Source organism: Corvus hawaiiensis, chromosome 3 (assembly GCF_020740725.1).
Source record: "Corvus hawaiiensis isolate bCorHaw1 chromosome 3, bCorHaw1.pri.cur, whole genome shotgun sequence".
Taxonomy (NCBI): Eukaryota; Metazoa; Chordata; class Aves; order Passeriformes; family Corvidae; genus Corvus; species Corvus hawaiiensis.
Window position 1 is genome coordinate 119520730 of NC_063215.1, and position 14600 is coordinate 119535329.

The 14600-nt window shown below is 41.7% G+C and overlaps 1 protein-coding gene across 5 annotated transcripts in view; it reads right to left on the bottom strand.

Moving 5' to 3' along the window:
• Window positions 1-14600, bottom strand: part of CCDC85A (coiled-coil domain containing 85A) — a 67658-nt gene that overhangs the window by 34671 nt on the left and 18387 nt on the right. The window contains exon 3 of one of the 5 annotated variants that reach the window (XM_048297809.1): window positions 5789-5935. The exons of the other annotated variants lie outside the window; for them this stretch is intronic. Within the exon in view, the coding sequence (XP_048153766.1) occupies window positions 5811-5935 (125 nt within the window). The 3' untranslated portion in view covers window positions 5789-5810. Of the gene's footprint in view, window positions 1-5788; window positions 5936-14600 lie in introns of those variants that run through there. 5 annotated transcript variants of the gene reach the window in all.

The following is a 14600-nucleotide window of genomic DNA, read 5'->3' on the forward strand; positions in this document are numbered from 1 at the left end:
CATAGACACTGACCCCACCACCAGGACACGTTCCCTAGGAAAGGGCCTCCTGCATCCAGCCAAACCTAGACAGCCCGGGCTTGGCTAACAGTAACCCTTCCACTTCTGTAAGGATTAACCTAATGGGGACATTTATGGTGTAAGTGCTGTTTATAGCCACTGCAAATGCTGACATCCACTGTAAATGCTGACAGTGATTTGTTGTTTATTAAGTTATAGGTCTGATTTTCAAAGGCAGCCAAGTGCCAGCTTTGTTCCCATTAAAGCCATGAAGAAAAATCTCCCTTGGTTTCACAAGAGTCAGATGAAGACTCAAGACTTTTAAAAACTCTTAATTGTATAGAGATGCAAAATGACACTGAAACAAAATGAGCCTATAAAAACTGAAAACGCTCAAACAATTCTTTAAGTTTACATAAAGCCAAATTTGGCAGTTTGCAGGTATTTCACATCAAAGCCATAACAGATGTGAAAGCCAAAAGGAGCAAGAGAGAGTTAATTGAGATCCATGACTCTCCTGTTTCTTAAATCCAGATATAATGCAGAACGACTGAGTCTTAACCTTGCCCTGAAGTATAAAACACAACAGTACAACGTTTCTCATGGAACAAGTATCTCTGTCTTGTGGCAGTAGCACGTAAAATCTAAATTATATGAATATTTAAGAAGACATTAATAGGTGCCTTAAACAAACAATAAGTGTCGTGAAAATAGCATCACATACATGTTTTAAAACCCTTAACTGAAAGTGTGGTAAAGCACTTGCAGAAAGTAATTTTTACTTTCACAAAAGAGTCTACAGCGTGTTTACAGCAGTAGCTGAACACACATTCAGAGCTGGCATCAAGAGGACAAAGGTTTAGCTTCTGGATCACAGTTCCCAGGACAAACCCAACATCCTCAAGAAATCCCAGTTTATTTCAAAGGTCTCCCATCCCATCGCTAGCACAACACCCTCAGATAGTTAGGTAGACCCAAGGAGATAGATCCCAAAACATCCCAAAACAAAAAACCTTTCAGCACTTAAAAGAGCTGCAAGCAGCAGCTGGAATTCCCACAGAACCACCAGGACTTCCTTGCCCTCAAGGCAAAAGTAACAGTAACAGATCTCTAATACATAATTGTTACTAAAATAACTCCTACAAAGGTATCAGGTAAACCAGGGGCTCTTAAAATGCAGGGAGGCTCTTGCTGATTCAGGTATTCAGGTATCCCACAGCCCACATTGCAGGTAAGGGAATAGCCCAGCTTCCCTGCCAGGACACCAGAGACCTCACACAGCAGCTCTCTCCTCAGAATAAATGGTTCAATGTTGAGTTAGAAACCTCCAGAAATAGAACTTTGAGATTATAATTTTCACGTTCCCTTGGCTAAGGTATTGCTTTAAAAAGAAACTGCTGAAGAGAGATCTATCATTGAAGTAAAAATTCAGGGCAGGTAAGTTCCATGCAGAATGTCTATGTATTCAAGAGACCCATTTATCCCATGCAGTTATATTTCTCCCTGAGCTTCCTTTTCTTTTCATCAAACTGTTTTTAGAATTAATAGGATTTAGAATTATATTTAGAATTACATAGTCAACACTGTACAGCTGTGTCCATCTTTTTAAGATGCTTTATAAACCAATTTTCCCAAAGATTTCTCAGCAATCTGAGCTAGACATGGATTTTTTCCTCCATTTTGCAATCCTACAGATACTTGGATTAAAAAAAAAAATGCTTAAACAAAATTAAGCTTAAAAAAGTACCTGCTAATGACAACCATTTGCTTAATGGCAGCTGTTCAGCCAGTGCAGCAGGAGACTGCTTACATCTGCCAACAGAAACCATTTGTAAAAATTAGTCTTGTAAACCACCACACATAAATCCATGGAAAATCAATGCCCACGGTTTCTATTAGGAAGTAGCAATGAATTATTCCTTATCCAAGAAGCAAAATAAGCTGCTTTTTTTTTTTTTTTTCTTTTCACCTGCAAAATCCTGGAGGCCAGATCCAAATCCTTTATCAGTAAACTCAGTAACTCCTGTGGCCTTTGGGTGACACCATTCGCCTGTCCTTAATCTTGTCAACAAATTCTATCATATCCTTCAGAGAAAATCCTGCCGTTGTTTTAAGTATGTCTAATCCATAAGGACAAAGCTTTAATGAGTTTCTAAATTTGTATCTTAAGAAGTAAAATAAAATTTAAAAAAACCCCTGTGACCTAGAATCTGATCCAAAGCACTGCTCACCGCTTCACTCCACGGTGAGGTCTCAAGATGGGATTTATCCCATGTCCATGAGAAAGAGGCAGAAAGCAGGAAAACTTCCAGGGCTTCAGAGATGGTTTTCATATCCCTCAGCAGACACCAAAAGGGCCACGCTCTGCACACCCCTGTCACTGGGGAAGCGACACCAGTTTTAGTAAAAACAAGGAGTCCGATAACTGAGAGATGGAGGAGGCCCGGGGAACAGCAAGAGATTTCTCGATTCTCACTGTCCATCCCTTAGGTGGTTTAATAAAGGGCAGGATATTGAGCATGGCAAAATGAAAGAGATAAAATTCATAAGAACTCCTTGTGTTCCACAGAGTTTGTTTATAATTTGGCAGTTGGGCAATTTGAAAGAATTGAGCAGCCCTTCCCATGCAGACTTTATCAACCTGAGAGCAATAACATCCTCATCTGTTACCTGGGGTTTATTACACTTCCAGCAAAATGACAGATGAAAGCCAACACCAACCTTTCACCTGCTTCTAGTCAAGAATTTAAATTCCTTCAAATGACCCAACTCCATACCCTGCAGGAAGCTGCAAGGCAAAATCGTTTACTTAGCTCCTTTTAATTTAATTTTTCATTTCAATCTATTCACTTAGATAAAATAAATTAAGGCTGGTAAGCAGGTAGGGGAGTAGAAGACAAGTGAGTGTAAAAATAGATGGGGCTGTAGATAATGCACCTCTTCCTTTATGGTCCTGTGGCCTCTTCCCTGCTTGATCCTGCTGCATTTGTAGGAAGGAATGCCTTTGCTCCTCATTTACTGGAGACGGGCTTCTCCCTTGTTTCATATTTTATTTCTACTCAACCTCTTCCCTGCCTGCTCAGCCATGTTTTCACAGAGAGGTTTGTGTGTGTCTTTAGAATGCAATCTGTGTGGTGTTATGTCTGCACATCTAGCCTAAACAAATTTCTACTTGCAAATTCCCTTAATTATAACCATCCACTGCACTAAAAAAAGGCACAGTGTTTAAAAATCACAGCATCCTCAGGGTGAGCTCACTTGAGTGCGAGTCAAACCACGCACATAACTTGTATCTACGCTGCAAATGCAGGCAGGCTCTGCACGGAGGGATCCTCTCCAAACAAGCACAGCTCTGTGCCTGATCTATTAAAAAAATAATTAAAACTAAAAATTGATGGGGTAGGACTTGAGAATGAAATGAAGCTTCAGTATAAGAGGTGAAGACAGCCTTTAAGTGGACAACTCAAGTTGGTGTTTCAGCACACAGGAGTTGGCACACTGAGCTGCAGCCAGATCGCTCTGCCACGCAGGAGTTCCTAAAACCCACATTTCAGTCTTTTTTCTATTATAAATTACTTTTAAGTATCAATCACCTCTTTCAGTTGCAAATTTTATTTATATACTCAAACAACATCTTCATTTCTTTCATTGCTTTTGAATTTCCTGCTACCATTTCATAGAGCATCTCCTACATTTTCTAGAAGTACACTAAAGCCTCAACCTGTCTTTTGCAGTTATCCCCGTTTAAATATTTTCACTTTTTCCCTTGTCTCTCCTCAGAGGTTAAAAAGTCTTTTCCAGTTGTGCCCCACCAATTAATTCTTTTTTTTGCTCCCAAGGAAGAGATGACCAGAGCTTCACTTGTTATTAACAATGAAGCTTAAACAAAACACATGCATTTGTATTTAGGTTGTATTTAGGTTAACTGATATCGAATTCTAGTGGAATTGGACTAATTTATGATATTCAAGTAAGTTGATCCCAAATAAGTTTGTTTTGTTGTGGGATGCATCTTGAGTAAGTTTGTTTTCCTAGGCATGACTCACTTCTTAAGCAAACACCATCCAGTGGTTTTACTCCCAGAAACCTTTGAATCTTTTGCTAAAAAAGTGACAGAAGGACAAATATTTCAGACCTCCTCTAGGGACGACCTCTGCTTGATCACTACTTTAACTGGGGTTTTCTTCCTGATCTCACTCACACTTTGGTTGTGAATTCTGTGGATGCTCCCTTTGTTCACTTTTAAATGTCACCCTCTTTTCATGTCCAACCATTTTTTTTAAAGGCAGTTTTTCTTAGCTGGTAAAAGGGCATTTGAAGGGATAGCAGCAGTCTAACATTTTCAGCTCCAGTCCTGCACTGTGTCAATTTAATCTCATCACTTGCCTGAAAGTTGTTTCACTCTCCTTGTTTTGGAACCTACAGACACATGGCAGCAGTTGTCTAGAGGCAGAGAGAAGTGACAAGTGGCATGAGCTGAGAGCAAGCTAAGGAACAGGCACAACACAAGGGTTTTCACTGGAGGTAACAGAGCTAAGTATAGAACTAAAGTGCCCCAAATCCAATAACAGCACTTTCCACATGGGTGCATGTGCTATAAATACCTGGGCTTCTGATGGCAGACTCCAGGTGAGGAGCAGGATTCCTCCCCAGATGAAATGCCAGTGCTTCCCCAGTGAAGCCGCCAGGAGACAGCAGTAGGAGCACACAACAGCAGCTCCCACTCATCTGGAAGGTTAATACTTCAATACTTTGTTGACAGCCAAAAGCACTTTCTGGGCGAACTTGTAGGTATTTATTTCCCTGGTTGCTCTCACACTGGTTCAGCAAGAGCCCAGGGAACAGGGCTGGGGGACCTGCTCCTGAACTTAGTGAAGAGCAAAATGCACAGTGATGAAATTAGAGGAAAGGAGATTTAGTCTATGAAGGTATTTGCCTCCTTTTCTTTAATGAAATTATTCCAAAATCAGAGTAATGACCACCTCACAGGCAGGGTTTATACAAGCACACGTACCTGTACTTGACAGACATTTTCAGGTACAAATCAAATGCAGAGCAATACAGATGCTCTTGTAAGTCAGAGGTGTTTAACCCCATCTGCATCACACCCTCACCTGTTTGAAGTTCACACATAACAGCTCTGCCCACCCAGACCCCTACAGAGTACAAGCTGCAGCTGAGAGAGAGGCTCAAACATAAGCAACACACCCAGCCCACTGGACATAAAATGATGGATATCCTGTTTTTACTGATGCCTCTTCATGAGACTTTTCCTTTACCATTCCTAGGAAATACTGAAAAGTCTGTCATCTTTTAATAAGCTTTAGTTTTAAGCCTTTAAGGAACAAAAGTGAAAATTAGTGGTGTTAATATATGAGCACAATAAAAATAACTGATAAAAATCCCTATAAAAGTGAAATACAGCTTACTCTGCTTGCAGCTTTACATGCAGCTTGCATTTCTTCCTAAAGCTTCAGCAAAGGCCAGGAGACAGACTATTTATCAGAAAACCATCAGGCTGGAATTTCACATCAGGCTAAGAGATCCCAGCTGAGCTGTTTACTTCTAAATAAAAGAACCCATGAAGTATGGTATGGAGCTTGAATTCCTTCACTGGAACCCCAAAGCTGAATGGTCAGACCCAGAAAACTCCCTCCACAGTTTAATTCATCTTATTTTTGAAGTTCTGCTGCACCTGGTAACCAGATCTACTGTGTGTAGCACAGCCTTAACCGAATCCATATCATGAATTACATAAAAGACTGGCTGAGCTTACCAGGTAAAATGGACTATTTTATTAAGCAGTAAAGTCAGGGCATGGCAGGAAGATGGAAAGGAAAAACTTCTGCATCATTGCGGTGGCCACTATCCAAATCTTTGAAGCTTTCAGAAGAGCTGTCATTATTTGATGTCATGTATGAAATGCCTTGAAGATCTGAAAACCAAGCCAAATTCTCCATCAGTCAGAAGTCCTTTGCATGATGCCACCTTAAATTAGTTAAGGGCTTGGCATCTCGTCCCTTCCAATCTTACACTTTTATCTGGTGATTTGGAACACCCACACAAATCATTTCCCATTCCCTGTGGCTGCAGGGGGCTGGTTGCCTGGAGTCACCTTCACAAGGCCCTTCTTTAGTAAGAGAGAAGGGAAAAGAAAGGAGGTATTTAATTTCCACAGCTCTATGGTCAGGAGTAATTTTCTTCCCTCCTCATTACAGTGTCTTTGCATTTGCTAAAACTCTTCTGGGGAGAAAAAAGAAAGAAAGTGAAAGGAACAAGATGTATTAAGATGCATAAACAGCTGAACAAAAAGTCTCTGTATTCCAGCTGTTACTAAATCAGATTAAACCAGCTCCTGCAGTCAGACCTCCCCACTTACTGAGGAAAGAAGTGAAGAAATGGCTGAGAAAAGAACTGGCCTCGAGAAAAGCATCATTATTATTTCCTTTCCACTTCAAAACTTTAAACATTTTCAGTCTCCCTTGATTTCATCAAGATGCTGCCTAGGCAAGTAAAAATAGTGTCAGCACCAAGACTACTGGCACTGCAACACATTGGCGGACACTTCCCCCCTGATCTATCCCTCCTGACACGACACCCAGAGCATCACTACAGCTTAGGATCCGGCTGTGGCACTCAGCATCTGACGCTGCAGCAACCGCGGAGCTGTGGGATGGAACATCTCTCCCCGAGGAATGCCCCAGCCTGCTCCTCTGCGGGCGGATGGGACTCCTGAGCACAGCACTCCTCTCCCACACTGACATGGAATGGGTTTCCAGGGCCTGCACACTCAGCAGAAGCCAAAGCAGCCCTGACATGAATTCAGATTTCTGCAGTTCTGCAACCTCTATTTTCCCTTTGAAACAGTTACTATTTATGTGTTCTATCTAGACAAAAAACACCCTCAGCACATCCCAGTGCTTCCTGCCTTTCTCCCCTTTTCTTGGCTCTGGTACAGCATCTTCAAAACTTGACACCAAACCTGCTTATTGTTTTAACCACTCATTGCATTAAGTGTAAGGGATACTGCCTAGAAACTATACAGTGCCCTTTTTCCCTATCCTTCTGTCCTTCAGAGACTTCTCATTCCTGCTGACTCTGCCCACCTGCAAAACCTCAGCCTGGGGGAAGGATTTCAGTTTGCTTTCTCTAAGGAAAAGAATATTAAAAACTTCGAAACAAACCACACCATTAAACAACTTGCCTTAGTCAGGCAAACATTTGGGGGTTTTCGTTTCATTCATGTACAAGAATTTCATTTCTGTTCCCTCTGGATTAAAACCAAAACTTCCACCACAGCAGGTACAGAGGGACTGCAACTTCACACACTCATGGAGTTGGTTCAAATTTGTTCTGGATTTCCAATAGAAGACATTCATTTCTTCTCTACTATTTTTTTGCCATTTCTTTGCCTTTCAACGAGGAAAAGCTAGATTGAAGCATACAGTGCAAAGTGGGCATGTAATACCAAGTGCAATATATCCTCAGGGAGGCATCAAATCCAAATTCTGCCTTGGGACATGAGGATAAAGCTTCTGCAAGTGTATCAGAGAGAGAGACAGAGAGAACTTCGACAAGATTTAATCAGGATCACAAAGCTCACATCATCTGAATTTCCAGAACCAGAAGCTGGAATGATACCTGTGGCTTTAGGAAGTACAGTCAATCTCCTTTCCCTGCTTTTAAAGGCATCTAAACCAGTCTATGAATCCTTCAGTGTTTTCTATCCCAAAGTTTTATCCTGTTTCAAGATCATCTCTCATTCCTTGCTGACAACACTCAGCTTTTTAGAAGCTTTAATTCTACTAATTAATTATATTCCAAAAGGTAGCATTTTGGATGCACATGCTGTTCTTGGCCAAAGACCATTTTACTCTTTTTCCTACCCTGAGGAACCATTTTTGTTTGCTAAATACCCAGGGACGGGGTAATTGTACCAGCACTGAAACACACAGCATCTCTCTGACATAAAAATGAAGCCCAGCCTGCCATCTGTTCGATCTGTCACATCTCACACTTCCTGAAAAACAGAAGTTTGATCATCACCCATCAAGACTTTGACAGAGTGACCATAGGCTCCTGTCTCAAGGATAGTAACAAGCTGTGGTCTCTCTGTCAGCACCCATAAGAGATTTTAAACTTACAGTGAGATTCAGAATTATGCTAATCTCCCCCATTACTCATAGTAACAGAAAGGTGTATTACTTCTGTTGACAGGAAAGTGAGGAGCACACCATGGAGACAGAAGAGAAACTGAAGCAGCATTTGCAAAAGGAATCAGTAAAATGTGTTTTACCACTGAAAGCAAAGCCAAGACTGAGAAAAGGTGGAAGTTCATGCCTTGAGCACCTGGAATGATAACACAGAACACCTCTAGGAGATGTGGGAAGCCTTTTCCAGAGGAACAGCAAACAGGGGTCAGTGTGGCCAGGTTTGTTCTGTCCTGCCCAGGCAGGACCACACAGCACCACTCCAGCCACGTGAGCATCATTTCAGAGAGTCACAAAGAGCCTACAGAGGTTTGGCTGCTGAGGAAGACAAAAATATTTTTGACCTAAGATACATTTCTCCAATACAAAAAGATTTTTCCATAGCAGAAGTTTGATGACTTCACATTCCAGACATTAATAATTTAAAATCACTCTCCTATGACTACCTTGAGCATAAAGCTTAGTCCTTGGAAACAAACCCATGTCTCCCACAATACCATTCATTTTTCACAATTTTTCCAGGGGTGAAGACTGAGTGCCAACAGCCCTTTAAGGAAACTGTCTCTTAGCCACAGTTTTTTGTCAGACAATCTGGCCAGATTTAGGGATGAAAACCCAAACAGGGATCACTCTGATAAATCCAAGATGACATATAACAAAACAGAGAGATGTAGAAAGAATATGATGACTGATTTTTACCAAACAGAATATGCCCTGGATTGTTGCACTGCAGGGCTTGGTGTCTGTAATGGACAGAGGAGTTGTGAGCAGCTCCAAGTCTGAGGAGCAGAGTCACCTGATACTTATTTACTTTACCAGCTATGAAGGCCAGAAACACTGGCTTATAGATCATAAAATTCTTAAGTACTTAAGTTTCTGAAGATGTGTAGGGAAGCACAAGGGAAACAGAATTTCCAAGAGAGAAAACAAGCCAGAGAAGGGAGTTTTTCCCCAGAATGGGAACGGTTCTTTTTCACACCATTCTGCACCATTCCCAGCCTCAGCAGACATTTTTGATTATAATTAAATCTATTTAATCTACCAAAACCTTAAAACTGAAGAGTGGCATGGACAAGGGGCAAAGAGATGATGTAAGGATGGTTGTGATAAAGAGAATAAATAGGTGCTGTGATGAGAGAACATGAATCAGCTTCAGGACTCGAAGGAGAGGGATACAGGGGCTATGTTTGCTTGGAGCACACGGCAGCACTGCACAGCAGCTCCTGACAAAAAGTGAATGATAATTCCACCACCAATGTTTGCAGAGAGCCTTGGAAAACTGTCAGGCTCTTGGTCTTTAGTGTTTCAAAGAGCAAGTAGAAAGAATCTCAGCTTAATATTTCAACCTTTACCCTCAGGTTATTTATGACAGACTCAAAAGATAATGGTTTTTCCATCACAAGCACACCTGTGTTCTTTCCAGAGGTTAAAAATCCAGGTAACGATCCAGACTGACCCTGCTCAGCTATCAAATGCTGCGAAGAGCCTTGCTTGCAAAAGTACAGCTTCTTTCCTTTTAAATAAATAAAGGATTAAATGAAACACCGAGCCTTTGCTTTTGTCAGCTAAGATGCTGCTGCGCCCTCATGTCACCCCAGACCTGCACATGAGCCCAAGTCTAAAGGAGGATTATGAAACAACCTCTCACAAAGCAAAGCTCACCTCAGCTCTGTAGGGCAAGGACCAAAACTGCTTAAGGACCTACAAAATTTCACCTAAGTCCAACATTTAGTTGCTATGGAGCCTGTCAGAGCACATATCCTATGTTGCCTAATTCCTTGGATTTTGGAAGGGCAGCTGACACTGATGGTTCCAGCAGCAGACACGTACAGCTCTGGAGGCCCATGCCGCCGAGCCGAGCTGCTCTTTGCTCCGGCAGGACGCTGGATGAGCACCTCCAGTGCCCATCAGCAGCTCATCTTATAGACCCAGCATTGCCAAAATGAGACATCCAGGACAGGCTAGTACATAAATATATATTCTTACACAGCTGAGCGTAAGGAACCCACTGGGGGAGTAGCACAGGTTTTTTCAAATCCCCACAGTGCAAGAGGCAGACCCAAGGCTTGTTTGCACCAGAAGAAACCCTAAAACTCTGTGTTGTGGGGTGCTTGTGCTCCAGGGAGACAACCACAGCACATTAATCATTTTCCTTGCCTCTAACACACCTCTGCCTTTCTCCATCTTCTGCTGGCTGGATTCTCCTCTCAGTTTTCTAGTGCTAGCCCTCTGCCTGAGCAGGTTTTCTCCCCAGAAGTTAAAGGATAGAAGCAGATACAAGACTGGGAGCTGAAAATCCCCCTGGCTGAGTGAGCCCTGCTGTGGGCATTTCCCCATGAGCAGACTCGCAGTGCCTGGGGTTCCAAGCTGAGGGCTGTCAGCTGGGATCAGCCCAGGGACTGCTGCAGGGAACGAAGGCCCACACACAGAGGGATGATCCATACACTGGAGCTTCACTCAATCCCCCGAGAGCTTTACAGAGTAAAACCAGTAATTTGATAAGGAACCAGAATGAAGTGAGCTATAAACATCTTCTGCAGCACAAACTGATGCTACATTAGGTTTGTAAAACATCTCATGGGGAAAAGGGGGGGTGTTGTAAAATGCACAACCTTAAAATCTCTCACTGTTAATTTTTGAGTTTGGCTTTTTCCTTTTAAATTATGTTTATCAATCATACAAGATTCCAGGGGGTAAAAACAATGAATAATCCACTCAAAATTAATTCTGCACATTGGTTCTACAGTTTTGAAGGTAATAAATCATCAATCACCAGCACAGGACCACAACATCTATTTCATGCACGAAGCAGCACTTTATCATGGCAAATTTAGCTGTGTCTCATTAAAGTGACTGCAGTCTCTGGCCAGCCAGTAAAACCTGAATAGGTTTTCACATTATATTCCTCAGAGCTCAAAATAAATCACAAAGTTTCAGCCTCGTGTATCTTCGTGATCTTTAGAAAATGAATTAACCATTGCCACTACTGAACAGTGTGGAGTTAGTCCAAGGAGCAAAATTTCAAGGAGAGTCTTTCCTCAGCCTCCGCTGCTCCATAACAATCATATTAGAGATTTAAAAGTTAATTTAGTCTCCATGCAGTCAAGTAGATTTTGTTTGTTTATTTGTGGTGGTTTTTGTTTGGGTTGGGGTCTTTGGAGTGTCCGTGAATTAGTCTGTTCCAAGAGAAAAGCACAGTCACAGGCAAACAAGGTGGTACATCCCATTCCTCCAGAAATCAATGGCAATATTCCTACAAGAGGATCAAACTGTGTATGATCAATTTCTCATTCAAATTCATTTCTTCTTCCTACTTAAAATGAAATTAAAGCCAAATCCCTGTCCCTTCTCCCCGTGGTTTACCAGCCACACTTTTTCACCTCTGTTAATGCTCTAAAGGATGTTCTACATGTGGCCAACTGTGCCAAGGTTTTATTCCAACCCCACCTACTTCCTTCACACTGATTTTTCACACTCTAATTATGGTGAGAAGCAAAGACTTAAGGAAGGAGTTGACTACTAAACATGAAACATATGTTCCTGCGAAAATAGAATCAAGATAATCATTGTATGAATGGTTCTTTGCAGCAAGATAAACTTCCTCTCTCCCTCTGATATTCCATTTTTGATCAATATGGGGTTGAACAGGCTGGGAACTGTACTTTGGAACTACCCCTGTGATCTGCCAACTTAGCACCCCAAGTGCTCAAAGGTCAGTTGTTGCTCCTGGCAATCCTAATTCTTATTCCTGCTTCAAGGACTCCACTCCTGGCAGAAAACAGGCTCAACAATCCCAGTTTGGTATTTTCTTGTTTCTACTTCAAATCTCTCTCCTGCATGTGTAAGAAATTATTTAGGATGTAAGCGTATATGGATTTTTCTGTTTTACACCTTTAGTGAAGGGGGTGACTGAAAAAGCATATGATGCTCTTTTCATTCAAAATACTTAAACACCAGAACATCTCATGTTACAATACATTCAATGAATGATTTACCCTCAAGATCCCAGGCTTACCATTGCACCACATTTGTTCCTGTGATGCCCACAGGAGTTACTGCAGCACAGCAGAACTTCATCCAAAGATTCCACAGTCCTGCACTTCACTCTCTCCGCAATTTAACCACCACCATGTTCCTCCATCTAGTTCCATTTTCCAGTGAAATGCTTTAAGAAATTCCTTGTCTTAAGAGGAAAAAAATCTCCAAACCACAGCCAAGATCACACAGTAACTGTGATTTTTAATTATCAGTGACTAAAATCTGCATTTCCTCAAGGACAACAGCCATCATCCTACCATTATCTCTTCAGCAAACACTGCTGGCCCTCAGCTGCCACCAGAGTGATGTCAAAAGGAAACAGGCAAAAACTAATTCCAATCTCCAGAAGTGCAATCACAGATTGTGACCTAACAGCGCGAGTGCAATTCACACACAGCTCTCCTTTGAAGTACTAGGCAGTCTCTGGTGCTCAGCAAGGATGGCTCCCAGACTTCCACAATATCAATTTATGGCAGAGAGCAGGGCTCATTTCCTGCTCTCAGTACAGTAATGGATTGGCAACACTCGTATTAATTCTATTTTCTCCCTTATTGTTGCATCTCAGACTGTGCATTTGAATATCAAGCTTATTCAAACAGCTACAGAATAAGCTCTATGTCACCCACTGTGCACCTTCCTGCACTGACCATCCCTTGGAAACCCTTGGAATTTCCCACCAAGAGCTTCGCGTCCAACCTGGAGCCTTGTACAGGAGCATGGAGGGAATGGGGTGTGGCAATTGTGAACAAATGTAGCCCACAGCTATATATTTCCCTAAAAAGCACATATTACCTTACAGTGAAATTAGAAATACAAAAACCCTCCTTGCTAAACATTTTGACTCTTCACAAACACACTGGCGGTGGGATGGATGGATGGATGGACGGATGGACGTCCCCAGGCAACTCTACGTGACTGCTTTCTGCTTTCAAAGCAGAAAGGCAATTTTGTATTAGCCTGTGCAATTAAAAACAAGCAAATTTCTTTTCTGAGTAACCTTCCAGGAAAACTTTCAATCCCACAGTACCTTCGATTCTTGTTAAATTTATCAGAATTACCATTTAGACAAACTGAGAGATTAAAGGTACTTCAAGCTATAGTTAGAAATAGTCCTAAGGCTAAAACTAAGCATTACAAATTATCCAATGAAGTTTCAAACCTTCTGCCTTTGTAAGGCTATTTAGCCAAGTTCCTTGACAATGCTGAAGACAAGAAAAAACCCCCTCAAAACTCATGTTGGATCAAAAATTTGTAGTATAATATGTTAGTTATAAGGTGGCTTCTACCTGTGTAACATCGGATTAAATGATTACTGAGCAATTCATGGCAGCCTTTGTAACTGAAGTTAATTCACTGCTTTTACTTTAACTAATCTGATCCCATAATAGGTGTACAGATGGATAGTCCTATTTGTGCAGCTGAGTGAGCATTTTCTAGTTGAATTAAAATGAGACAAGTGGTCCCCTAAATGAGCTGCTAACCTGTATGGCCATGTAACAAATGGACCATCAGATTCTTCCCCATTCACTTCATGTGGGATCTTTTTCCAAGCCCCAAAGCACAGGCAGCTGTAAGAACTTCATAGTGCCATAAACTTCAAACAGCTGCTAGACAGGGACTAACAAGGGGAACCTAGAGGAAATCCTAGATCCCTGTCTCACTCTGAATAATCAACCACCCACTAACAAAAATAAATCAAGGAAAAAACTAGAACTGTAGGTTTTAATCTCACAATAGACTTTTAGTTGGTTTTCCAATGTAATTGCTTTTTCACCAGCAATAATAATCAAAGGACTCACAGTAACAACTTTCACAAATCGTTAAGATTAATTCAGTAAAAGTGGATAGAAACAATATTTTGCTTTCTCCTTTCTTAATAGGAAAGCTCAGATTCAGCAGCAGATTTCAACTAACAGACTATTGACTGATACTGTAGCAGCAGTCATTTGAAAAATTAAATACCCCATAATGAAAGATTTCTGCCTTCCAGTACATGGGGGAAGAATCCTGCTTCACAGAGAACTCTGGTAAAGGAGCAGAGGCCACACAAAAAGAAATTCACTTTTGTAGACTATCAACTGCCAGGACTACCAAAGCTCCATTCCCACTCATGAGGAAAGACTGGCAGGAGCTCCTCCAAGAGGTCAAGACACCAAAAGCCACAGGGGAGCTCAGAGGTGCCACGGAAACACAAATCCTGAGCAGCCACTGGGAGCTGGTCAGGACCAGCAGCACCACGATGGTCACCGCACCATGGCTGGCACTGTAATAAATGCCCTGTTTATCCCCTGACAGCAGAATGAGGTGGGCAGGACACCAAACTGATACCTGTGACTGACTGAAAAACTACAC